General features: G+C 33.4%; 4 protein-coding genes across 7 annotated transcripts; 2 read left to right on the top strand and 2 right to left on the bottom strand.

Annotated features, from left to right (window-relative positions):
* Positions 1-29: 29 nt before the first annotated feature.
* LOC105254571 (myosin-IA) lies at positions 30-10,989 on the bottom strand. Its single transcript, XM_011263335.3, has 15 exons — positions 10,777-10,989; positions 5,272-5,378; positions 4,862-5,057; positions 4,423-4,642; positions 4,063-4,275; positions 3,744-3,947; positions 3,462-3,660; positions 3,205-3,374; positions 2,857-3,117; positions 2,499-2,743; positions 2,114-2,276; positions 1,664-1,996; positions 1,336-1,526; positions 1,019-1,267; positions 30-796 (listed from the first exon to the last, which is right to left on the bottom strand). Exons 1-15 carry the CDS (start codon positions 10,863-10,865, stop codon positions 583-585), a joined length of 3,054 nt encoding a protein of 1,017 aa, XP_011261637.1. The 5' UTR covers positions 10,866-10,989; the 3' UTR covers positions 30-582.
* A 369-nt stretch (positions 10,990-11,358) lies between these two features.
* Positions 11,359-14,917, top strand: LOC105254573. Of its 3 annotated transcripts, none has more exons than XM_011263336.3 (3): positions 11,359-11,744; positions 14,015-14,348; positions 14,619-14,917. In XM_011263336.3, the coding sequence occupies exons 1-3, from the start codon at positions 11,531-11,533 to the stop codon at positions 14,719-14,721; spliced, it is 651 nt and encodes a 216-aa protein (XP_011261638.1). In that variant the 5' UTR covers positions 11,359-11,530; the 3' UTR covers positions 14,722-14,917. The 3 variants fall into 3 exon arrangements, 2 of the variants coding, with proteins under 2 accessions (XP_011261638.1, XP_011261639.1); XM_011263337.3 differs by having other exon boundaries at positions 11,370-11,744; positions 14,637-14,915; XR_003122691.1 differs by lacking the exons at positions 14,015-14,348; positions 14,619-14,917 and adding an exon at positions 11,928-12,613 and having other exon boundaries at positions 11,561-11,744.
* Positions 14,918-16,062: 1,145 nt separating this feature from the next.
* Positions 16,063-21,013, top strand: LOC105254574 (ankyrin repeat and zinc finger domain-containing protein 1-like). Of its 2 annotated transcripts, none has more exons than XM_011263338.3 (12): positions 16,063-16,347; positions 17,258-17,455; positions 17,532-17,845; positions 18,015-18,129; positions 18,210-18,355; positions 18,470-18,695; positions 18,771-19,034; positions 19,209-19,400; positions 19,613-19,892; positions 19,989-20,130; positions 20,248-20,421; positions 20,513-21,013. In XM_011263338.3, exons 1-12 carry the CDS (start codon positions 16,200-16,202, stop codon positions 20,684-20,686), a joined length of 2,373 nt encoding a protein of 790 aa, XP_011261640.1. In that variant the 5' UTR covers positions 16,063-16,199; the 3' UTR covers positions 20,687-21,013. The 2 variants fall into 2 exon arrangements, with proteins under 2 accessions (XP_011261640.1, XP_011261642.1); XM_011263340.3 differs by having other exon boundaries at positions 16,063-16,586.
* A 2,336-nt stretch (positions 21,014-23,349) lies between these two features.
* On the bottom strand, positions 23,350-25,526 carry LOC105254575. Its single transcript, XM_025408233.1, has one exon. The coding sequence runs from the start codon at positions 25,474-25,476 to the stop codon at positions 23,572-23,574; it is 1,905 nt and encodes a 634-aa protein (XP_025264018.1). The 5' UTR covers positions 25,477-25,526; the 3' UTR covers positions 23,350-23,571.
* Between the last annotated feature and the right edge of the window lie 147 nt (positions 25,527-25,673).

Genomic DNA, 25,673 nt, shown 5'->3' with positions numbered 1-25,673 from the left:
GAAAAGAAAATGTTAATATTTTTAAAATTTTTCATTAACACTAAACTTGTTGAGAGAAACAGATAGAGTGAATAATATTGATAGATATTAGAGAAAAATTAATGTTTTTTGACAAAACATGATTATATCAAGTATTATTTGCTGTAATTATAATTCCTGCCAAAACTTTTTCTAGAAAAAAAAATTGAATTTCCGATCAATATATGTGCCGATCCAATAGGATGCAATAAGAATTTCTCTATATATCATTTAATTGAAATGATTATGTAATAAATGCAAACATTGATCGGACTTTCAATTGAATCTTACTAACAAAATTGCATTGCATCTTCATACGTCATAACGTTCACACGTCATTAATATTAATATTGCATAAAAAATTATGCATTGTAAAAGAACAATCAATTCATTTTAACTGGGAAAACTTTCAAACGCGAAATCTGATCGTCTCGCGAAATTGTTGGATTTTCTGAACAATAGTATCATGATGCTCAACATATTTTAATCTATATATATATATATATATATATATATTATTATAAAATATATTCGATACATTGTCAGCCTCGAATTTGTCAGATTTTAACTGGCCGTGCGAATTTGTTGTCTAGTATTAGTGCCACCATCAATAATACTTACTGATGGTGGAATGGCATAAATAATTTGATTACCGTCTTTCCTGAATGTAGGCTCGTTTACGTCAGGCATCACTTCGATACGTAATAATTTGCTTTTATTGCCTAGCATGCATTTAAACTTGATGTCCACTGTTACGTGCAGATCGGCGCCGCGCAATCTTTTAAAAAAAAAACAAGACTTATTATTCATTATTTTTCAAAATAAGATCGCAATTAAAAAATATAATTTTCACTTAAATTACATTAAATTCTCTGAAATTTACAATCTTTAAATACTTTCTTTATATATTTATACATAACTATTAGAAACAATGCATGCAGATATATTTAAATATAACATTAAGGAATATTTTCTTTAAAATATTTTTAAAACGTCTTACTGATAGTATCGGTTGCTAAGTATGCCAACTAGCTCTCCGATCCTGTCATCTTTGGCAGTGATGGACAGAATAAAATCATTTCCGCGATTCGAATGTATCGCGATAAATTGATCCTTTCCCGGTGAAACGCTAAGGCCGGTGATTTCCGCGATTGGCATGCCTTTCCTCATGTTTTTAAATTTCACATCGTCCAATTTATACACGGCATGTTCTGTTACTACCAAAACACGATCCGCTTGCTTGTTAAACCTACATAATTTGTCAGATTATTACATTGTATATTAAAAAATTGACAAGATTGACAAAATGAAAAAAACCTGTTGGTTTTCCTGATAAACGCGCTAAACAGGACAGTCTTGAAATGATCAGTGTTTCGAAGATTGTTTATCGAGGAATTGAAGACATCACTCTGAGGATTCTCATCCTGTTTGGATAAGTAATTTCCTTCCCAGCGACGATCTTGGCCCCAGTAAGATCTTTTTGAACGTAACACAGCACCCGCTGCCATCTGATAACGATATTATAAAATTAATTATGCTTAAAAGAAATTAAATTTATAATTTCTATTTTCTTTAAAATTGACGAATGGTAATTTTTATTAGCTCGTATAATAACAATAGAAAAGAAATAGCGAAAAAAATGTACTTTCAATCGTAGTTGCGGCCAATCTTCCCGAGGAATCACTCTGAGCACCATCCACGCCCACCATCTCGCATATATATTCTTCAAGGCAGGTACTATGTATCTTATAGCGAAATTTTCGCGCGGCCACGGTAAATGCTTGCCATAATTTTGCATACTCTTGGCATTTCTGAATGTTCGCTCCAGCTCGTTGATATAAACACGTCGTTTGTATCTTTTATAATGATCCATTAGAACTAACGCGGCCTTCATCTTCTTGTACTTTTGACGACAGAGATATCCTCGCCATTGTTTCTGCAGAAGGATCACGATACCCGGTATTAAATCGCTGCGGGCCTATGAATGAAACAATATCAATTTGTAAGTGATATCAATATGTAATATGAAGGCAGATTGTCATATGTAATGTGTCTAAAATTAGATTAGATCATTTATGTATATATTGTGACTAACCTTCTCTAATGCAAATAAGGTTTGTGGCGAACGAATAAATATCTTCGTGTGGCCATATTTAACATCATTTGAGAAATTTTTTTCTTCCATCAATGTGCGTACACCGTCCTTATCGTTGCCACCTCGGAAGTTTGGCCACGTATATTGCGATATCATTTTATATCTAGCAATGAAAAATAAATTTAACTTTTCCGACAATTATAACTTTGGACTAGTTTTAAGATTTTTTAAGGAATAAATTCATAAATCTTTTGTCTTAATTTCTCAATCTTCGCGCAATTCTTATCTACATATCTTATTATATCTTTTTTGACATTTTTATTGTTATTTTATATATATTGATTGACAATTTATATAAACAATCTTTAATTTTATTGTCTAATACCTTTTTAGGAATCTGTCATATCGTTGCCTGTAAACAAAACCAGCTCTTCTCACCAATATATTCTCCAAGAGTCCCAAATATCTCACTTGATGATTCACTCTCTCGTCGTCGAACACGACGGGAGATTTTACTTCGTTAGGTTTTATACACCTAACGTAGAACGGTTCCTTACTCGTTAAGTTTTTCACCAGTGCAATCATAGAATTCCGGAACAATGTGCCAGCAGTTAAAGGCCTTTTCGTTGTCTAAAATAATTCAGTAACGAACTAATTTAATTAAATATTATCTCTTCGAAATCTAATAATAAAATAAATACATTTAGCTACATTTAGTGTTAAATGCGTGATCATCATTGTACCTTTAAAATATTTTGGGCACCTTCAGGCCACATTTTACTAATTATGGAATTATTACTTTTATAAAGTAAACGTTTGAAATCTTGAAAAAGCGTGTCTTTATTTTTGTCAAGGAAGCCATTGATATTGTAAATCACATCACCGGCATAGTGTTTGACCTTGAATTGTGTTCTATGTTCCAACTCTTTATCCATTGGCTTTAATTGTCGGGAACTATAGTGTTTATGATCTGCTAGTTTTTTATCCATTGCATTGAGAAGTATCTAGAGAATAAAGTATTTTTTGTTTTAATCCTCAGAAGAATTTCTTAATTTTTTTAATTAATTTAAAAATATAAATCTTGCAATTACTTCGTCAGTAACTTTCCCGACATTGAGACAAGCTTCATCCATGATCGCTATAATTCCCTTATGAGATTGTTCAACTAAATCGCAAATAATCTGATTGTTGAAGTATTCAATGTTTTGCCAAGCAATTCCTTCCTTCTGATATTCCTCTTGCTCTTGTTTCAGCACCAACTCTATAATAAAAATGTTTTTAATTACGATTATAATAATCTTACAATTCTCACAGTTCAAAATATTTTCATGCATAGCATTATGCTTACCAATGAAGAGCTGTTGCAGTTTCTCGTTGCAATAATTGATGCAAAATTGTTCAAAACTATTCATGTCGAAGATTTCGAAGCCATAGATGTCAAGTACACTGATCAGCGTTCCGTATCTCTTTATCTTGTTGTTGTCATTCACGTTTATCGAATCATTTACCCGCGACACTATCCACGTGAACAATCGTTCATATATAGCCTAAAAAATTTATAAATTTCTCTCAATATATAATAAATTCTATAAAGGAGAAAATGAACTCGCATGCGCGGGATGAATTATACCTTTGCCAGAGCATCTCGGCCATACTCGGCTTCTATTAAAGTGTGAGTCTTCTGCATGACTTCTCCACCCGCCGCTATGACTCTTTGTGAAAGAGCAGTGCTCAGATCTTTCGAACTTATAGAGAACAATTTAGCGGTGTCATTTAAAGCACTGTTATTTTCAATTATGAGCTTATCGTCATCCAACCTGAAAGTGACGTTACCCTGAAAAAGAATAAAAAAAATAATAATGAATGAAACTAATATAAGGCTCCGAAATAAAAATATAAGAGATGTTGGAGAAAAGTAATTTTATAGCGATTATGTCAACTATACCTACCAAATGCAAGATACCAGCAATGATATTCCATACGGTCTGCGTCTCATTCGGGGAGAATCCGAGGGTGGTCATGGCAGTGCAAACGGTTTTATAGTCACCTCTGTCGGAGATGGACGTTTTATTATTGCTTCCGTTACTGACAAAGTAGTAGGCGGCCGGATCGCGAACCAAACGTAGCTTGTTCAATTCGGCCTCGCTACAGCCATTTAATAACTAAAAAAATCAAATGTTATTCTTTAATCCTGGCAATATGTATTTTCCATGATAAATCTATAGTTTTCCATAATAAATCTATAATTTTCCATAAATATCTATAATCTTTAGTTTCTATAAAGATTAGAAAAGACCCTGCAACGATACCTGATAAAAGCAATGAAAGTTGCGTTCTCCCCTTTGTTGATACACCACCCGTGATTTCTCAAGGAGATAATTGGTTACATGACCGCCAACAGGGTCTCCTTTGAAATCAAAATTGATATCCATATACTTTCCGAACCGTGACGAGTTATCGTTCCTATTTGTCTTGGCATTGCCGAAAGCTTCCAATATCGAGTTCGATTGAATGAGAATATTCTTTACCCTGCGGATGAATACACAATCACGTTTTATTACGCTTAATACTGTCGTCACAAAATGAAAATATTTTTGATGAGATCTTATATCAAGCAATCTAATAATCTACAATCGTTTGTAAAAATGCATTTGTAAGATATTAAACTTTATCGCTTATCGAGTATCGCAAGATAGATTAGATAGTGAAAGTTGATAATTGCTGATTCGTTTTACTGATAATTTATACCTCTCGATTTCTTGTTGTCCGCTTAAATTTGTCACGGCAGCGATATATTTCATAATGATTTTGCTAGCTTCCGTTTTACCGGAGCCTGATTCGCCGCTTATCACTATACAAGTGTCTCTGCCCTGTTGCTTCATCTCTTTATGCACTGCATCCGCGATCGCGAAGATGTGCGGCGGATTTTCAAACAATTCTCTACCTGAAAGCAATTTTAAAAATAGAAAAAAATTAAAAGAAATATACAGAATACAATATACAGAATATGCGTCATTTTTTAATCTAATTATATAATCTTGATATAAGTATATGATCTTGATATAATCTAAATATTCTCCTTTTTTTAAGTATTAATATTAATATTTTTAATATTCTCTCTCTTTCTTCCTCTTCCGCATAATTTTATTTGCGTGTACCTTTGTACTTATTAATATGGTCTGCATCGTAAATGTTAGTGCTTCTATAAGGATTCACACTAACGCATACTTCGCCGATGTACGTATAAATCTTCCCTCCATTAAATCTGCAACAGAATATCAATAGAATATCAATAGAGAACAAGAGAGAAAATTTAGCTAAATAAAACAGAGACATATTGTGAATAAATTTATCTGATTGAAATCAAATCTTTTTTAATAATAATAATTATTTTTACAATATTGAAATAATGCGAATATTCTTATTTTGCGTACACAATATTCGAGGAAACGTCTTATTCAGATTAGGAATTGTTTAGATTCTTCAAGTTTTACGTTTTACAAAAATTATAAATTGATATTTTCATTCGCGCTAACGAGAGATAAGAATTATCGCTCGTACAGGATCGACTTTGAGATTACCGAAGCATAATGAGTCACTTTTCTTTCTTTACTTGGATGACAATGTTGCGTACTCACTAGTGCAAATAATTGCACTTCTGACTCGTGGTAAAGTTTTTAAATAAATTATATATTTATATATTATATAATTATATGCATATATATATATATATATATATATATATATATATATATAATTTCTATATTATATAATTATATATTTTCGATATATGCAAGAATATTTTTCGTTTAAAAAGTCTAATTCGACTTAAAAAGATTTAAGACCTTTGATAAGCTAAAGAAGCTAAATAATCCAATATTTAATTGGCGAAAAGTGTTATTTTTATAATTTTAATTACAGTATATACCATTAATTATAAGATAATAATCTTGAAAAATTCTGGGTTAACGATTCTATTCTTTAAGATAAATAAAATGATAAAAATAATTATATTCTCTTTAATCATTAAAAAAAATTAAATTTGCGATATATTTTTCCTATTTTATTCTTATTTTATTTTATTTTTTGCCAGCATGTGTGATAATTGGTACTTCATAATTAATTATCAACCGCTTACGTCCGAATGTCGCGAAATTACGCGAACACAATCCGGTATGCAATGATTCGAGTATGATGACTCATCGCCAACACGAACCCCGATAAGGATTACGCGAGCCGCATATACATATATATGTATATATTCATCACGCGTATCCTAGGATACGTCTTTGAACGTTCACCATTCTCCGTTTACCGCTAAATGCACTCGCTCGTCTCTCGTTTCATGTTGCCGTCGGGGACGATATTAAAATGCGAGTCGTTGGCCGAAATAATGTGACACAATTGGCAAAAATAAAAACTCATACTTATATTTAATGTCACGAGAAACATTTGTAATTGACTTATATATACACTTAGAAAAAAGTTAACTTGATCAAATCGTCTAACTAAATTATTATTTTTTAATATTTGAATATTTAAGTTAAATAGATGTCATGTTGGATTTAATATGTATTATTTAATTTAAATAATTAAATATTTCAATTAAAAAATAATAATTTAGTTAAATGGTTTAGTCAAGTTAACAACTTTTTTTCTCAGTGTACATATTATGTGAGATTGCACTTGTATAAAATATATATGTATATTATTATACTATACTATATATGTATATTATATAATATCAATTATTTTTTTATGATAATCGTTTTTAATTCAGATACTTTTCGCGAAATTATTATATTGCGGAAATAACTGCATTTTATGTATTATATTACTTGTTTTGTTAGATTTCTTGTTAAGGTCGCATTTCGCTGCCGGATATCTTTAACACTAAAAAAAAGAGCCAAGATCTTTATCTCTTAAGTGTACTTTTCCGATATGGTTTTTTGACCTTTTCCGTGAAAGTTGTAGAAGGAACAGTATTAGTAGTTTTGTTGAAGCATAGAAAAAAATTGTAAGCAAACCCGTTTGAAATCTAGTTCGGAAGTGATTTGATAATACGTATTTGAATCGTTCGAAACATGATTATGGAGAGAGATATATAAATTATATAACAGATATAATAGCATACAAAGTGCGGAATTGAGATGCGGAAAATATTTCATCAGGAAATATTTTCTAGTCAAATTATAACATTGCGATAAATTGATTCAAATAATTTACTTAAATTGTAATATAATATTAAATTATAATCTAAAAATTCGTATTTCATTTTTTAGATTCGTTCTTTATATTTGTATATGCTTAAACTAATATTTATATACTTAAATATTTCTCTAATTTAAATCTTCAGTTTACTTCTTTAAAAATTAAGTATTGTACATTATAAATATTATACAACTATTTTTTTAAGTAGCTGATTAAGAAATTTCTAATCTCTCTACATCTATCTAATCGGATTTATTTATCCTAAGCAATTTGTTCCTAACTCAATTAGATATTTCTGTCCAATTGATTGCTCTCTTTGTTGATGCTCTCAATTTGATTTAACTTAATGATCTATTCGCGATTTTCCATTATGCATTTGGTGTAACTTCAGGGTATGATGAATCAGAGCGCGTCATTCATCTTCACTCATAAATATACATATATAGCTTCCAAGAAATGCGTCATGCGCTTGCATCGTTAGACTTCGACAACTATAATCGATTCAAATGTCAATCAATAAGTATTACATTTTATAAAAATATTTAATAAAATATTTAATAAAATATAAAAAAATTGAGATATTTTATAAAATATAAAAAAATACAATTTTTTCAAAACATTATCAAATTAGCCTAAATGATGATAAGAAATTGTATTTTTTTTCTTTTTATGAACAAGAAATTACGAAGAAATTCTGCAAAAAATCATGAAAATTGACAATATATTAACTATATATATTTATAGGAATTTATATATTTCTTGAACATTTAAGAAATGTAATATCCGCAAAAGGAAATAAAAAATTTCTTATAAATCACGAGATTACACATATTGATGAGACAAAGTGTGTCTCGTGCAATCGTACGGATTAATGTCCCTATTTTATCTTCAATTATGTTATTAGATCGTGCCTCCGGTCTCCACGCATGCGACTTTACGGGAGACGCACGCAAGCACGCGTTGCGTGTGAATACGCTCTTTTGTACGTATAATAAAACTATACGTCCGCATAACCATGCAACAGGTATTGTCGCTTCCGTCAGTTGCTCGCAGTGCGATATTCAATTCCACGCTTCTATAATATAGGCATAATCGGATATAGTCAGGTATAGTTAGAATAGTATAGTCAGGTGAATCAGAATAATTTCCCTGACGTGCTTTTTTGTGCGACAGCGAGCTACAATTTTTTAATTTATATACGTCGCTTATAACGCGTCAGTTACATATCTTCGAAAAAGACGAATCGATTAATGTGATTACAATGTAAAGAAAAGATTTATGCGAAAGGTCACGATCGTCCAAAATTGAAAATTAAATAAATTAATGCCTAGAGAGATTATTAATATTAATTTTTAATAAAATATGTAATTAAAAAGAGAAAAGAAAATTCATAAGATATCAATCAAATATATAAAAGATATTAATTAAGTATATAAAAAAATTTTTATATATTCAATTGATTTACAAATAATAATTATTTTTTTCATGATTTAACATCGGCGCTTGGTTCTTAGGCTTTTGTAATTTATTTGATTAATTTTTAATATTATTTTTAATATTAAAATAATTTAATATTAAATATCTCTATAATTGAGCCCTGTGTCAATTTTTCATTAATTTAAATTAAACGAAAAATATTTATTCGCGAAAGAGAGATTAGTTTGACTATTTGCGGTGCATTTAGCTCGATTTGGATCGACATACGATCTCAGTTAATTAGGTTAATTCTGTGCCAACGTGCTGCTAAAAATAGCAATTTTTTATTCTAAATTGAAGTTTGTTTTTTATTCTAAATTACGTCTGCGAAAGACGAAGAATTAACTGTTTAACTATAATTAACGCCAGTTAGCGTCGATGCAATCGCTCCGCAATTGCTATCATTTAAGATTGCAACCATGCTCTATTGCAGACTGGTATTCTATTTCTAAATTACAACCCACCTGCAATATACATGGAAAGCACATAATATAGAGTTAACCAGTAGTAATTAGTGTCAACTCACTCCATGGAAATAACAGAAACTATAATCATTAAAGTTATCAACTGTATGAAAATAAGGGCAAACTGAAGCTAGAAAAAAAGAAACGACTTTATGTTATGTAAAAATAATAAAACCATCCTTATTGTTTAATATTTTTAACGAGCATCAGCGTGCAAAATATATATATATATATATATATATATATATATATATATATATATATATATTCTGATCTCTCTTAATTTCTGCATCTTCTGTAGTTGCTGGAGATGTTTGTCTGTAATTCTTGCTTTTTATGATATGAACACACTGTGGTTCTCCTGTTCCAGTGCGTCGTTTGGCTTGCGTTGAAGATTCGTGGAATTCATTTGGAATGCTTTGACATGTGTATGACCTCGCCAAGTTTTTCACTGATTCTTATCTCAGGATTTTTACTACTGATTGTGAGATGCTTAAGATATACGTGACTTTTACGCATTTTATAAAATGGCCTTTTATTCTACGAAAAGTAGTCGATTGTTAAAAAAGCATCGAAATGTATATGTCGTCATTTACATGTAAAATATTTTTATATAATATAATATAATTTTATTTTATATAATTTTATTTTGATGAAGATGAAAATAAGTTATGTTCGATTTCTATTTATTTTTTCAACTAGAATAATTTTATTTAGAGAGCTCCAAACTTTAATAAAGATACTAAAGTAAGAATTGACATAAAATTTAAAATGATAAAAAATAGAGATATAGGATTAGCTCATGTAAAGTTTGTTAGTAGCGCAGTTGAAAGTTTCGCATTTTTTGTCGCATTTTTTAACTATAACAAAAAAAATGAGCCTCACGATCCTCGCGCACAAAGAGACTATCGTTAACCAAAATTAATTGACCAAGGCTAAACAACTGGTGGAAACAACCTTCACATTTTTGCCTTCAGTGGGTCAAGTTCAACATACATTACGAATAGCTTTTAACATTTTACAGCAAAGATAAGAAAAATAAAAAAGAAAATAAGGAAAACGGAAATAATGCGTATATTATTTCATAATTTGCATTCTTTTATCTCTCTATGTGAAGTCACTGCGGATGTTTCACATCATCCACCCGTCTCTTCCGTTTCTCTGTCGTCGACATTAGATAAAATTACCTGTCGTGTAATTAATCTTTTTAAATAATCCTAACGCCATTTTTTTCTGAAAATCGACGAAAAATCGGTCAGCCAACGTACTTGATTATTATTTAAACAGTCTTTTTAAAGGTAAAACCTATCGCCTACACCTGCTGACACGTAGGCCACACCCTCTCGCGGACGCCGTGACGAACCGAACAGGGTACGAGACCCACCGTCGCCGACGGCGAAGGGAACGCGTGGTGCGTACGCGCGCGCGCGCGCGCACAACGCTCCCTTCAGCCGTTCATCTGTCATCGCATCCGCGACCCTCGCCGGCGTCCTCGGCGTCGCGCGTACCCACCTCGTCTTGAGATTCTCCACCACGCGATCGACCGTAATCTCGTCCAGCAACACGAAATCGCCGATGCCGATGTCGTCTTGGCTCGCCATCTCGCTTTATCTCACACGCGCACACGCGACACTCGCGACAGATTCACCGGTAACTCGACACGACCAACCACCGCGCGCGACCGACCCGCGCGCACTGATGGTTGGTTCATGTGGTGCTCACCGCTCGGGCCCTTCATCGGCCAACTTCGCTATCTTGCGCGGCGAATGCGGTCATCTTCAGACCTCCCGCTCCATCCTTTCGATTGGTCGATGACAACGCGTCGTAGATCGCGCAACGCCGTATGTCGTTGGAATGCTCTACGGGTGATTTCTGTTCTCCAAGTTTATCTTTCTCGAGTATCCAAGTTTATCTTTCTCGATTATCTTCTCTTGTCAATCTGTTAATTTGTGGAATGAGAAAGCAAATGACATTTTACGTTTATGTCTTTAGATCAAGGTATATAAATTAAATGTTATAAATGTTCTCTTCGGGTTCTGTCTTTCCGGGTAAAAGTTAGACATTCTTATCGCATGTTTTTATTATTTATAATAGGATGACTCGATCGCGTACGTTCCTGACACGCGAAGTAGGCCGCGCATGCGCGCTCGCGTCGCGTCGGTCTTATTCACCTTTATTTTTGGAAGCGGCGTGATTGTCATTTGCGGGGTTCACGCTGGTGCGGTAACATTGTGTGTGCGTGTCCCGCACGTTCGATCGACGAACGATGACAATGACAACGACGACGATGACGACAATGTTCGAGCGGAAGAAGGATACGATGGGATTAACGAACGGCAACGGTAATCTCGCCGAAGATATACAGAAGGAGAAACCGACGAGATTCTGGACGAAGATCCACCTGAATGAATGGACGTTCAGTCTGTCACTTTTAGTGCTCTCGCTCTTCATCGTTATAGGAAAATTATACGCGAATTATGGTGAGTAGAGGGAAAGTCACTCGCGTGTTTTTTTTTTTATTTCATTAGAATTCTTCGAAGATGGAAGAGATTATATTGAGAAAAAATCGTGGACGATGCAAATCGTTCGCGCGCCGCGGGTCCATTAGAGGTTAGAATTAAATTATTAAACGAACGCTTTTTTTGTTTTGATTCTGTTCCCAGCGATCTGAATCGTTTCCACAAGAAGCATCTCGTTATCGCGCGAACGATAGATTGATATCGCCGATAGGACCCCGGGATTCATTTGTCAAAATGCGCAATTTTTATTTTGGTTCAATTGGAAGACAGATTGTCGACGATGCGGATTATTCTATGAGAAAAATACATTGCGTTCTAAGTGTACTTTAAATTTCCTTAAACGTACAATTTTTGTCCTGATTTAAAAAAAAATAAATTATTGATATTATTAATCATTATTAATATTTAGCACATAATTATATTTTATCGATCTAATGTACAAATTGAAGTTGATTCATCATTACTTTTAACTTAATATTTCTCATACTTGTGTGTATTGGATGTTTTTTTCAGTTATGCTTTCTACATTTTCATAGTTTCTTTCTTTTTCTTTTCCATACAGCACAGAATATTGCAATATTGCGGCAATATTGTAATTATTAGTATTGTTGTAATATTACAACAATATTAATAATATTGCTGCAATATTCTGTTAATACATAAGCAAATTAATGTAGTTATTTTATCAACATCAAAAGAAGATAAGAATTTGTGTAGCTGAAGAAATCATATCTAATAGATTTTTATAATTAATTTATCAAAGTAATCATTTCTACAAGCTGTTTTGTGTTTCAATTAATATTTGTTATCAATAAATCTGTATTTCTCAATTATTGATGTAATCACTAATGCTTTGCATAAGACAAAAAGCTTTTTGTCTTAACAACCTGAAAATAAATCTCCTATATCATTTATATTTATATTTATTTATATTTATTTATATTTAATTTATTTATGTTTATTTTAATTTATATTTATTTATATTTATATTTATTTTAATTTATATTTATATTTATTTATATTTATATTTATTTTAATTTATATTTATTTATTTAACACTTGTATTTATATTTATGTGTAATAGGTTATCATACATTTTATTATATTATGTGTCAATATCATCATTATGAGTTATTTTATTCTTAAGATATCTTGTTAAAAATATTCTTCTAATGATCTTTTAATATCTATATGATATCTATATGAAAATTAACTATATAATTTGTTACAGACATTAATAAATTACTTAACATTCTTCCTTGCAGAAAATGGCTTTGTGAGCTTCATTTGTATCTAATACACATTTCACAGAGTTCTAATATTGTTTATTGTATGCAACATGATAAAACGTACGTAAACAGCGAGCTACAGAGAGAGAGAAAAACTGAATGATTATTATTTCATGTCTCACATTTCAAAGAAATTTAAACGCTCGCATATAACGCGTATTCTTGAATTATATTTTTAAACGCGACTGTTTTTTTTTTCTTTTTATGAGTAATCTTTGGATCACGAGCAACGCGAGTCTTTCTTTCTCTCTCTCTCTCTCTCAAGATTTCTTCGCGTACGCATTTATATGCGAAATCTGCATCGCCCATGACCGAGTTCATGAAGGTCGCGTCATCGCTCGAAAAAGCACATACCTGATTGTTGTAGTCGAGAGATAATGAAAGTGAAACACAAGAAAAAATTCTCTTCCTGTATTTTTCATACTCTCTAAAAGTGAATCAGTGCATTATCACTGTAATCAGTGCTATACTTATAACTGCTGACGCTAGTGAAAGTAATATATATACTATTTTCACTAGAGCAAATCAGTGTATTATCACTGAAAAACAGTAAATTCTCACTGATTACAAGCAGTTATAAGTACAGCACTGATTACAGTGATAATACACTGATTCACTTTTAGAGAGTATATTTTATTCTATTTTTTATCTTTCCGTGCTTAAATTAATTGCCACTTTATTTAAAATATTACTTTTTAGAATATCAGAGACTTCTTTATTTAAAATAATTCTCTAAAAAAAAGGCAAATATTTTTTCTTCTTCTATGAATGCTATTATTAAAAATTAATAATAATTATAATATAATATAATGAAATTAATTATAATTATAATATTAAATATTAATTAATAATTTATTTATAATAAATTGAGAAGGATTAGCTACAACTGGTAATGAAAATTGAAGTGGCTAATACAAGTTTCTCATGTTACTCTGCCTGTAGGAAAGTGTTTGTTATGGAAAATCAGCGATCAATACTCTCTACCGTCAATAACAACATTCGCTCAAGTGTACGATACGATACCGAATATATCCGTTTTATCGAAATTCGGCGTGAAACAATTACCAGCGGACAGCGAAAAATTCCTCAAAACCAGTCATCAGTATGCAGAAGCAGCTAGTAATATGCTGGTCACATTTTATGAAAGATATAATTGGCTGATGAAAGCGACGATGAGTGGACTTATGATAACAAGTTTCAGTTGGTTCATCCTTTATAAGGATAGTAGTATACCCGGTGTTAATCCACCATTCCCCTTCAGTCCTTCTAGGCAGAGGTAAGTCTCGAGTTTCATTAGTTATGATTATGTATTTTAATTGGAAAAAAATATGCAATAGAATATTTTTTCGCAAATTAAATGCACTTTTTTAAATATACTGTTGATATAAAAAAACTAAGAATATTTAATACTTATTAATATATGTATACATTATCTATAATTATTGTACCATTAAATCAAGTGACAATTGCAGCATTTGAGAAATTATTGTATATAGACAAAATTTTCATTTTTTAAATATCATTTGTACATATGTATGTATTTCAGGGTATGTATGTATTTCAGGATAGACAACAATTCAAGGATACAGATAAACTATTTAGTTGGTGCATTAAATGGGATATTATTTTTTATCTATATGTGTCTTTAACTTGATGGAAATGTCACTAGTTTGGAAGATGAGTCTCTTTTTTGTCTACTTAGTATTATTTTGTCTGTGACTTATTTATTATATTGATGTTGACTTATTTATTAGTGGTTTATATTTATAATATCTGAAAGAAGATTATGGATCTATAAGAGATTCCAATAATAGGGAATCTTACAGTATATTTTATATAATTCTTTATTAATTGACATAATTTAACATTACATTACAGTAATGTTTCAGAAAATAATTTTACCTTTTACTTGAGCAAAACGAAAAATCAAAAATATAGAAGAGCTTTTTTAAAATTTAGAGACTTTATCAAATGATTTAATAATACAAAGAATGATTACTAATACAAAATGATTACTAATATAAAAAAATTTTGTGTTACAGTAATTTTGTGTTACTATAATTTCATATACTAATCATCACACTAATAATGTAATTATGTAGAAACTACTGAATCAGCTGCAATTGCACAGTACACATACAACCAAAAGTTTCAAAGTACAAAGTACATTGTTCCATGCTTCCAAATTTTGAACAGTTACTATATAATACTATTTAAGACTGATTGATTATCTAATAAAGTAATAATATTTATTGATAAGCTAGAATAAGCGTTATAAAATATACAATTGCAGGGCATATATTTTTTTGCACGCTTAAGGCTAACATATTTTTGTTATGTCGGAAATACAGTAATATTGTATTTAATATATTTAATGTGTATTGTTCTCTGAATGTGATGCATCACATTTTTTTTAAAAACAATGGAACTCTCATTAGGTAGCTAAGAATGTAGGACAAAAAATGGTGCAACGAAGAATGTGCTACTTAGATTATATTAATGTAGTATTTATATTAAATATATCAAATTATTTTGATATAAATATAGCTTTAATTAAAAACTACAGACTTACACATTGCAGCTTTGATATTGTGAATATCAAGCTTGAAACTACTGACTTTTATTAAACAAAGCTTTTTTTTGTCTTTCTTCTACATATAAGTATTACAAACACGCACTAAAAAAAGTTTTATTTTTTAAACAATTAATGTTAATAAGATTAAACGTATTTTTCTTTGTAATATAAGTTGTGCTTTAACTGTGACTGTGAATCTTATTATTGTATACACACGCAAAACATTTTTATGTAAAACAAAAATTTTCTGTGAAATAAATTCTATTTAAAATAAATATTTAAGTTATATATATACATTATTTTTTACAATATCTATGTATATCCATGAAAGTTGACGAGGCCATTTAAATTTCCCGCTCGACGGCGACGTGTTCCAGAATGGTAATACACCGGGGATGTAATCGCTCCACGACGCGAAAGAATTGCGCAGATAACGAAAAACGATCAGTACCATATCTTGCCTCGCGTGATAATTCGTCAACTTTTCTCGTCCACGCTATCGTCCTCCATCGTCCTTCGTCGTCTGTCCGTCTCCTAGTGAACTCTCAGATTATGGCGAACGAGACTGAGCCTCTCTGTCAGCAAGGAGTGGATACGAAAGAGGATCATCAAACCTACAAGATACATAATCCGGACGACTTCGATCGTATCACCAAAGGGATCAAAGTTGCGCGATGCATGCAACTGCCGTCTCCCTATGGTAAGCTCGCTTCCCAGGAGCTTACGCGACACATGGGTCGCTCTATTTCGGAGGAGGATTAATGACGAGAGACAAGATTTATTATCGATAAATTATGTAGCGCGTATATTCTTTCCCGATGGTTAAATTGCGTAGGCGAATGTTAATGTTGGTTTTAGCATTCCACGTTTTAGACGGGATGAATAGACAGAAACAGGCCTCTCGATGGAGAGGAAGAGAAACAATAGAAGAAGCGAGAGGTATAATTGAAAAAACGAACATCATTGCATATGATGAATATGAAAAGCACTGAACCTATTTTTATTCCTGATGAAAGACTCGATATACAATGATCGATGTAGAAATAATTACATTACTTATCAGAATATGAAATTTTGTTGATGTTTAGAAGATAAAATAATTAATTTGCTTAAATAAAAGAAATATGTATTGAAATATTTATTAGCACATTTGTTTGATCTTAAATTTAAGGATAGTTCTGGCTCTTTACAAAAAGTTGAATTTTAAGAACATATGCTACAATAAATATTACAATAATATAATGTGATAAATAGAAAATAAGTAGATAAATAGAAAATTATATGTTTTCCATATTAATTTTGGGAATATTTTTGCAAAAATTAAATATTTTGTATCACTTATGTAAAAATATAAGAATTAATCTTTATTGGAAATGCGTGCGAACTTTGATATAATCAGAATAAAAATTAGTCATTCAATGTTAATCAGTGAGGATAATCGCAAATATAATAGAAATTTCTTTGGGATGTAGAAAGATAAATAAAAAAATCAATGTTATATTTTTTAGATTTCTGAAGCTTTTATCAATTAATTTTGAATAAAGCAAAGAAAATATTGAGGATCAACATTTTTAATAATATTTCATAACATAGAATTTTCTGCTTTGCAGTGCCTGATAGCGAACAAGAATTGTGTCAACTAGTAGTATCAGACTCTTTGTGTTGTTCTCACTGTAATGCTGAGTTTGAGGATAAGCCACAACAGAGACTCCATTATAAACTGGATTGGCATCGTTATAATCTTAAGCAAAATCTGAATGGCTTGAAATCAATTACTGAAGACAGCTTTAACAGGATTGTCGGCGAAGGTACAGTCTGAGATGAAGTACACGGCAATATGCTTAGGGCAGTACGACATGTCTACGACATGTGCGAATTTTGTAGGCGACATGTCTAGTCTGTCTGGTAGCGAGGCAGAGTCCGAAAATGAGGACGATGCTGGTACTTCGGAGACTAGGACCTCATCTAACGAGCAAACCAAGAACGAGTCAGCTAGTAAAAGCGGTTCCAACAAATCTAGAAAGACGTCGGAAAGACGAGGGAGAGCAATTGAATCAGACATTTCGGACACCGACTGCGAGGAAGTGTCCAAGGAGCGGAAGCTGCAGGTTGTTGCTAGTCGTCACACTAAAGTGTTCTTTGAGAACGACGACGGCAATATATTTAGTATCTACCGATGCTTATTACATCACAAGAAGGTTTGTTATTAATTAAGTTATTATTAATTAGAGACACATTTAGAAATGTACATATTTATATTATAATTAATATACATGTGTACATATATTATCTTGAAATTTGGTCTACCTTGAGTCACTTGGCGTGCTCTTTACTTGCCAGATCGGGAGATATGCAATTACGTTTTAGGACATTCCGGAGAAAGACAGTGAGATGATCTCTCAGGCACTCGACAGTGGCAAAATGTCAAAGTGGACGGTTATCATGGTCGGCGGTGGACACTTTGCTGCGGCTGTATTTCAAAGTACGCATATCTTGAATCAAAAATATTTTTTATGAATATATAATCATTACATTGAGTTTACTTCGAGTTTATTATTGCAGATGGCGAGCCTATTGTGCATAAGACTTTCCATTCTTATACTGTACGAGCGAAACAAGGCTTTGCTCAGAATTCTCGCACGAATGCTAATCACGCGAAGAGTGCTGGTGCCAGCTTGCGAAGATATAATGAAGCGTCGCTTATTCAGGTATACTTTCAAGAGTATAGAAATTAAAAATAAATTACAGATTTATCTCTGATACTTTATGCGATTAAATTATTTTGGCAAGTTATAAATGATATAACAATAATTATTTCTTAGCATGTGCAAGAGATACTGGAATCATGGTCGATGCATATCAACAATTCGGCGGCTGTTTTGTATCGAGCAGTCGGACCGCATAATCGTATGGTTCTCTTTGGTGGCAAGAATCCTCCTTTAGATAAGAATAATTTTAGAATAAGACCACTGCCGTTTCCCACGCGTAGAGCCACGTTTAGAGAAGTCAAGAGAGTATATGATATAGTAAGCACCATGGAGATTTATGGTAAACGATTACTTATCTTCTAGATTTAATATATGTATTTAATATGTACATTTAATATGCGATATTCTATTTCAGGTTCAGCAGCAGATTTTACCGACTGTTTTCCCAATTCTCCGCGACAACCCATACGCAAGAAAGTTTCGAAACCGGAGATAATGAGCGAAATACCAGAAGGAGATGTCGCTGCCGAATGTAATTCTAACATAGGTAGTATCGGTAGTCCTCAGGAGAACGATAAATTTAAAACGCCAGCACAGTCTACGCCAGAAAAGCAGCACCGAAATTCCCGTCATATAGATAGAGCGAAACCAAGGAAAAGTCCGAATCGACCGCTACCAGGTAAATGTTATTGATGTGAATCATATGTTAATAGAGTATTTTTTCTGTATCAGAAATCTAAACTATATTCAGTGTTTAAAAGTGATTGTCGTTTATATAAATATGTTTATATTAGTTATATTTTTCTATGTATTTTTATTGAACGACTGATATAAAGATCTCACTATTTTACAGATATTATTGTAAGACTAGCTCAATCATCCTCCGAGTCGGAAATGGATGCACAACTTCCTCTGGATATACCTTTGATTGAACAAATTGTTGAAGTAAATTTTTCCGAGAATTTACAAGCTTTTCAGGATACAGTGCCAAGATATATGAAGAATAAGAAAGCTAATCGACAGAAGAAAAAGGTGAAAAAGGATGGTAAGGTTTATTTATTTAATAGATGACTATATTAAATTAATTTGTGGCATTTTGTAACTTGTTACAATAATTAAAGAATATTATATAAAGATAGTTTAAAGAGATCGTTTAAAAAAAATTTTCTGTTTAAGAATTAAAGTTGGATAAAAAAATATTTTATCAATTACGTACTTTATCATTTTTTAAAGTGTTTTATATTGTATTATTTTTAGCCCAGATAATCAATGAAGCATTGTTGGATGCTAGAACCAAACTGTGGACTGCATGTAAGCAAGGCGATAACGATCTATTGTCTTCAGTGATCGATGGTCTGTTGAGTAAAATTAAAGAGTGCGAGGAAGAACAGAATAAGAAAGATATTGCGGTCAATGACACGTCTAATGATACTTCTGTAAACACGGATGACGTAACAAAATTGGTTAATGATACCAATGAGGACGGCAATACGATGTTACATTTAGCGGCACTTGGTGGACATTGCGAACAAGTATGGTGTGTATTGTACTATTTTATGGAGGGGGTTTATTACATATTTTAAAAAATTGTGCAAATTTTGCACAATATTTACATAACTCTGTTTGTCCTTAGGTTGTTGCTAGAAATCGGATCTGATCCTTGTAATAAGAATAAAAAGCTGCAAACACCTTATGCTGCTGCTAATGATAAAAAGACTAGAAATACATTTAGAAGATTTATGGAAGTTAATCCGGACAAGTTTAATTATCAAAAAGTATGTAGTGTAATATTAATAAATATTTATAATAGACTGTTCCATCAATATCAAAACAGACATAACTTTGTTATTTAGTAATTGTTTTAATACATCCATGTATTATTTTTTATATAGTCTCAAATACCTGGACCGCTTAGCGATGAGATAGAGCAAGCGGAGATCGAAAAGAAGAGGCAGCAACGGAAATTGAAACGTTTTAAGGAAAAAATCAAGAGAAAGGAATTTGAAATAAAAAAACAGGAGGAAAACGAAAAACAGAGATTTCTTAATCTTAGCGACAAAGAAAAGGTGCAAATGATAAATTGTATTTCTTTAATAATTAATATGTCATTTGTTAATTTTTGTTTTGGCATTTTACTTCTTTTTTTGTGTTATACAGAGAGCATTAATCGCGCAGAATCGGATGTTAAGCGAAGGATACACTGTAATCTCGCGATGCTTCCAATGCGCCATTGATATGACCAACAAGGAGCCTTTTGAGTACAACGCTAATCGCTTCTGTTCAATGCCGTGTCTCAAAGAGCACCGTCTTCACAATAAATTTGTTATCTGATGGTGTATTATGTCTAGCTAGAAAAGTTTTTTTATTGTAATTGTGTATTCGTGTTGTCGATATCAGTCATGATTATTATTATTGATTTATAGTGAAAAGAAAACAGCATTTATACATAGAAAATTCTTACCGAATTAACTTATAACAACTATTATGAAATTTGTCACAATAATGGAAAACAAAGAAATGTTATCATTTACATGCTTTTTTTGAAAAGGTATAGAAAGGAAGGAAAAATAGTGTTTTATAATAAATCACAAATCTTTAAAAAAATATTAATGACAAAAAGATTTCTTTTCTAAAGGGCTGCGAATAAAGATTTTATATATGCAAATATATACATATATATACTACAATATATATTATATAATATATATATATATATATATATATATATATATATATGTATATATAATGTATATAATTTATATATTTGCACACTCACATGTATGTATGTACACATGTAATATGTACATATGTTAATGTAAAATATTCTAATTAAAGGATTTGAAAAATCTTTTCAGGCTATAACAATGGATTATATATTTCGATCTATATATAATCAGGTGTACACAGAAGGCATGTTCTTTTTACAAATTATAATGTATCTTTTTACGCATATTTTGATTTACTAATATATGACATCTTTACTCGTGTATTAAATTCTATATATGTATATATGTATATAGAAGTAAAATGCATACACACTGCTAAAGATCAATAAAACCACTCAATGCATACATATTTGCAATATTTGTGAAAAAATTATGCATGTATATATATAGGGTGCTTAAATTGGAATATATATATTTTTTCTGAACAGAGAAAGGAACAAAATAGAAATGTTCTGTGTAAGAATAAGAAAAATATGCGCGAAGTAATACCATTTAATGAAAATTATATATAATTTTTAATGTAACTATTTATTAATTTAACATTATATATAAACTAATTATATGTAATCATTTTTTAAACTTAGATTTTAGACATATGTTACTTATAAAACATATAACAAATAAAAATTCTCACAAGATTTTACACATTTTATGAAAAAGAAAAGTTGTCAATATAGAAAATATCAAAATTTAGTTCATAGTTGATGGATGCAGGCTTGGTTAAATATTATTCGCCTCAGATTAAAATTCATTAGAAAATTTGAAATGTTATAGAAACCGAACTTTAAAAAATGCTTTATGTATTATTTTACACATTATCTAATAATTAATTTATAAATAAAACGGCATAAAATTTCTCAAATTAAATTTATAGTTAAAGTTGTAAAATATATCTAAGAAAAGAAAATATTTTTATATTCTCTATTTTATTAATTAATCTACATACTATTCATCACAGAAACACCCTATATATATTTGATCACTTGTAAGATCTCATTAATGACTAGTATCAGCAAAAATGAACATCTGCGCATTACTATAAATAAATTCAATTCACGATTAATACACGATGCACGTAATCGCATCAGACACGATTTTTGCAAGCGAAAAATATCCCGCTAACGAAAAACAAAAAATTTATACAATCAAGAACATCGATCTTACAATTTTTCTAACGATATATAATGGTTTACACACATTTAGCAATATCACTCCCTATAACCGATGTATATACAAGCTGGACTGTTTTTACTTAATTTCTACCCGATGTCTCTTTTGAAGCGTGATAAAAATAATCGCATACACTTTGAGTTAACACGTGCTGCAAACACACATTACACCCAGAACGAACACACACACACACATACACACATGGATCGAAAATCCACGGAAATCCATGGAATAAATCCAGATTTATCTCGTCGAGTGATTTGTATCTTCGCGAGTTCTTACATCCTACTCGGCTTTTCGCTCTACACATTTTTGTGTTCGAGATATGTACAAAACAGAAGTCAATTTTTTTAATTTATAATGCACACAGATCTGAATATTATTTAGGCTAAAACGCATGCGGTATATTGTAGTCCACTGTTTGTGCAAAAATAGGTATCCGCATTCGATTTTCACTTCTGTAATTCATTCCATTGGACGAGATGACGAGAAAGAGTGTATTTTTAAGTACAAAATAATCGAGATTCTTCTCGAGATGATCTCTCTCGTCAAATCCCTCTCTTGTAATCCGCCTTGATTGCGTTACAATCTGACTTGTGTTACTGTCATTTCACTATATTTGCATCTGGATGGTTTATATTCTCTGTTCAGTCTCTTAGCGTGGCTATGTAAATTTAAAACAAAAGATTCTTAATGTAAATATTTTATACAACGAAGATCATTAATTCAGGTTTCTCGTCAAAATCGGCTGCACTCGAATGGCATGGTTTTATGTAATTATTTATAGCTAAAAATTCTCTAAATCGGAAAATTAGAAATCTAAAATTTTTCTACAATAAATGCGAGTATATAATTAATTATACAATTAATATTTAATTAATATATGTAACTGAATTATATAATTGTATTATTATAATTAATAAATATATAATTAATTATTAATAATATATATAATTAATTATTAATAATATATATAATTAATTATTAATAATATATATAATTAATTATTAATAATATATATAATTAATTATTAATAATATATATAATTAATAATTAATATATAATAAATTATATAATTAATCAGATAAATTAATGTCGAGCATCATAAAATCGATCGCTAAAATTCAATATTCGTCAAAAAAAGACGATAACGAAAATATTCTTAGCTAATTGAAAAGATGATAATAATAAAATCTTTAGCTAATTGAAACTGAATTATAAATTTTTTCAGCAGTTTAACAGCGGCCATCACACACACAGAACGAGCGAATCCCATGAACATGAGCGAATCATGCTGAGACAATGATCTTTTCCATTCGATTAGATCGACGTGGAATCGTCCGTGTCGGTGTCGTCGCCGTAAAGACCTCGATCTGTCTTCCAGGAGGTCGTGGTGGTCTCCACGGCGACCTCGTACCTATTTTCCTCCTGGGCATTGTTGGACGGCACGATTCTCACATAAGTCTCCCTCACGCCGTCCAGGGATTGATCCACGACGTTCTTGATGCTCCTCTCCTCGCAGCTGGCGGACTTGGAGCGAGTCTTCTCCTCGGGCTTCTTCGACGCCGTCTCGATCGACTCCAGCGAACTCTTCCTGCGACTGTTCCTGCGATTCGTCCTGGCGATCTGGTCCTTGGCGCTGGTGGAGGTCCTTCGGCCTATCTTCGGGCTCTCGTTTTCCAGGTACTTGCGAATCCACTTGGGCGTCTCGCTCGAGTACGCCTGGACCTTCTTCGCGTACTTGCCGGGCGTGCTTGGCAGGATCATCGGCACCTCCGTCTCGATCACCGTCGTGATCACCTGCTCGTTCTCGTCAAAATTGCTCTCCAGGTACTTGCGCTTCGGAGTACCACCCACGCTCATCTTGCCAAGTGTCGAGACACTGCCGCTTTCGTCGCTGCCGGATGTCTCGTAGGTGTACGAGTAATGTCGTTGGATGTGCTTCGGTTCCTGCTGCTGGTCTTGCTGCTGCTGCTGCTGTTGCTGCTGCTCCTGTTCCTTGGCTTCCTGCTCCATCTCCTCGTTCGCCTCCAGATTCCGTCGATTCTCCTCCTTCTCGATTCTCTTTAGCTTCTCCAGCGCGTCGTCGATCGAGTATCGCGGTGACTTTCTACCACCGGTGGCGAACTCGGGTAGCTTCACCGGCGATAGCAGCGATTGTCGCAGGTTGCCGGCGATGCTGTGTCGTTGCCGGACAGGCGGGTCCAACAGTCGGCGCAAACTCGAATTCCTGATCTCCGGCACCGACATCCTCTCCCGGACCGGAATCGGCGGCGGTTTGCCGGACGTGCGCTTCCCGATCTCGCCAGCCTTGGGTGGCGATGGCGACGTTGACATCTTTCTGCCGATAAACGGAAAGTCCGGCGCGAGGAATCGCCTCTCGCCAGGTGGGAAGATCGGCGATGTGCTCGCCACGATGACGCTCTGCAGGCCTTCGCAGGTGGGGCTCTTGAGCCTGTCGGACGTCATTCCGGTGAGCTCCTCGGTCTTCATTTGCTGATGCTCGAAGATCGGCGAGCTCGCGATCGGTAGCAGCCGCGACTTGCAGCTATCCTGGCTGTCTAGACTGAAGCGTTGCTTCGTCAGCTGACTGTCCAGGCTGAAGCGTTGCTTGGGTGTACCAGCGATCAGTCGCAGATCGTTCTGCGTCTCCAGTTCCGGTATCGAGAACCGATCGCGATTGAACTTGACTTGGGCGGCGCCGCCGCCCAAGTCCTTGATGTTCCGATATTTGGCGCCGATGTCCAGCTGGGACAGACGGTCGCGCTGACTCGCTTGCAGAACGGGAGGCACGAATCTCTTGTGCTTGAGGGGGAAGGGCGGCGGGGACGGGGAGTGCACGACGCCGATGCCGCCGACCTCGCGATAGCCGCTGCTGAGACACGGTTGCGACAACCGTTGCTGCACCCGGCCGGGGTAGTAATCGCCGGTGACCAGGGTGGGCTGCGACAGTCGCTCGCGCTTGTCCTGTCGCAGGGCGAATCTGCGCACGTCCGGCTGCGAGAGTCGCGACGAGCTCCTCTCCATCGTTAGACTACCGCGCGGGCTACCGCTGCCACCCAGGGCGTGCACGTTCGGCGTCGAGAGTCTCTCCTCCTCGTTGATGCTATTGTCGCCCGAGGCGGCGCGCAGACTGGTGTAGGACAGACGACCGACTCCGACCCCGCGGTTCATGCCGAAGAAATTGATGCCGCTCAGGCTGGAGTTGAGGGTCGGCTGCGACATCCGAATTCGACGATCGGGCGAGCCTCCCGAGCGTCGATCGTACGAGATGAGGAGGGTCGGCAGATTCGGCTGCGAATAACGGCTACGTTGGCTCGCGGGCGAGTAGCTCGGAGGACAGGGGGTGGTCGAGTAGGTGCCCGAGTCCTGGGACTCGATGCTCGATTGCGACTGCGGCGGTGCCTTGATCGGGGTGATGT

Source organism: Camponotus floridanus, unplaced genomic scaffold (assembly GCF_003227725.1).
Source record: "Camponotus floridanus strain SB8 unplaced genomic scaffold, Cflo_v7.5 scaffold2, whole genome shotgun sequence".
Taxonomy (NCBI): domain Eukaryota; kingdom Metazoa; phylum Arthropoda; class Insecta; order Hymenoptera; family Formicidae; genus Camponotus; species Camponotus floridanus.
Note: the sequence above shows the minus strand (reverse complement) of the source record. Positions and strands in the feature narration are given on the sequence as shown.

Coding starts and splice junctions, on each gene's coding strand:
- LOC105254574 (XM_011263338.3), top strand. CDS start 16,200: ATGGCGAACGAGACTGAGCCTCTCTGTCAGCAAGGAGTGGATACGAAA. Junction 20,131..20,247: donor ACAAGTTTAATTATCAAAAA/GTATGTAGTGTA, acceptor TTTTTTATATAG/TCTCAAATACCTGGACCGCT. Junction 20,422..20,512: donor ATCTTAGCGACAAAGAAAAG/GTGCAAATGATA, acceptor TGTGTTATACAG/AGAGCATTAATCGCGCAGAA.
- LOC105254575 (XM_025408233.1), bottom strand. CDS start 25,476: ATGTCGCAGCCGACCCTCAACTCCAGCCTGAGCGGCATCAATTTCTTC.
- LOC105254571 (XM_011263335.3), bottom strand. CDS start 10,865: ATGGCGAGCCAAGACGACATCGGCATCGGCGATTTCGTGTTGCTGGAC. Junction 5,379..10,776: donor GTGGAGAATCTCAAGACGAG/GTGGGTACGCGC, acceptor ATTCTGTTGCAG/ATTTAATGGAGGGAAGATTT. Junction 3,661..3,743: donor GCCGAGATGCTCTGGCAAAG/GTATAATTCATC, acceptor TAAATTTTTTAG/GCTATATATGAACGATTGTT.
- LOC105254573 (XM_011263336.3), top strand. CDS start 11,531: ATGACAATGACAACGACGACGATGACGACAATGTTCGAGCGGAAGAAG. Junction 11,745..14,014: donor AAAATTATACGCGAATTATG/GTGAGTAGAGGG, acceptor CTCTGCCTGTAG/GAAAGTGTTTGTTATGGAAA. Junction 14,349..14,618: donor TTCAGTCCTTCTAGGCAGAG/GTAAGTCTCGAG, acceptor TATGTATTTCAG/GGTATGTATGTATTTCAGGA.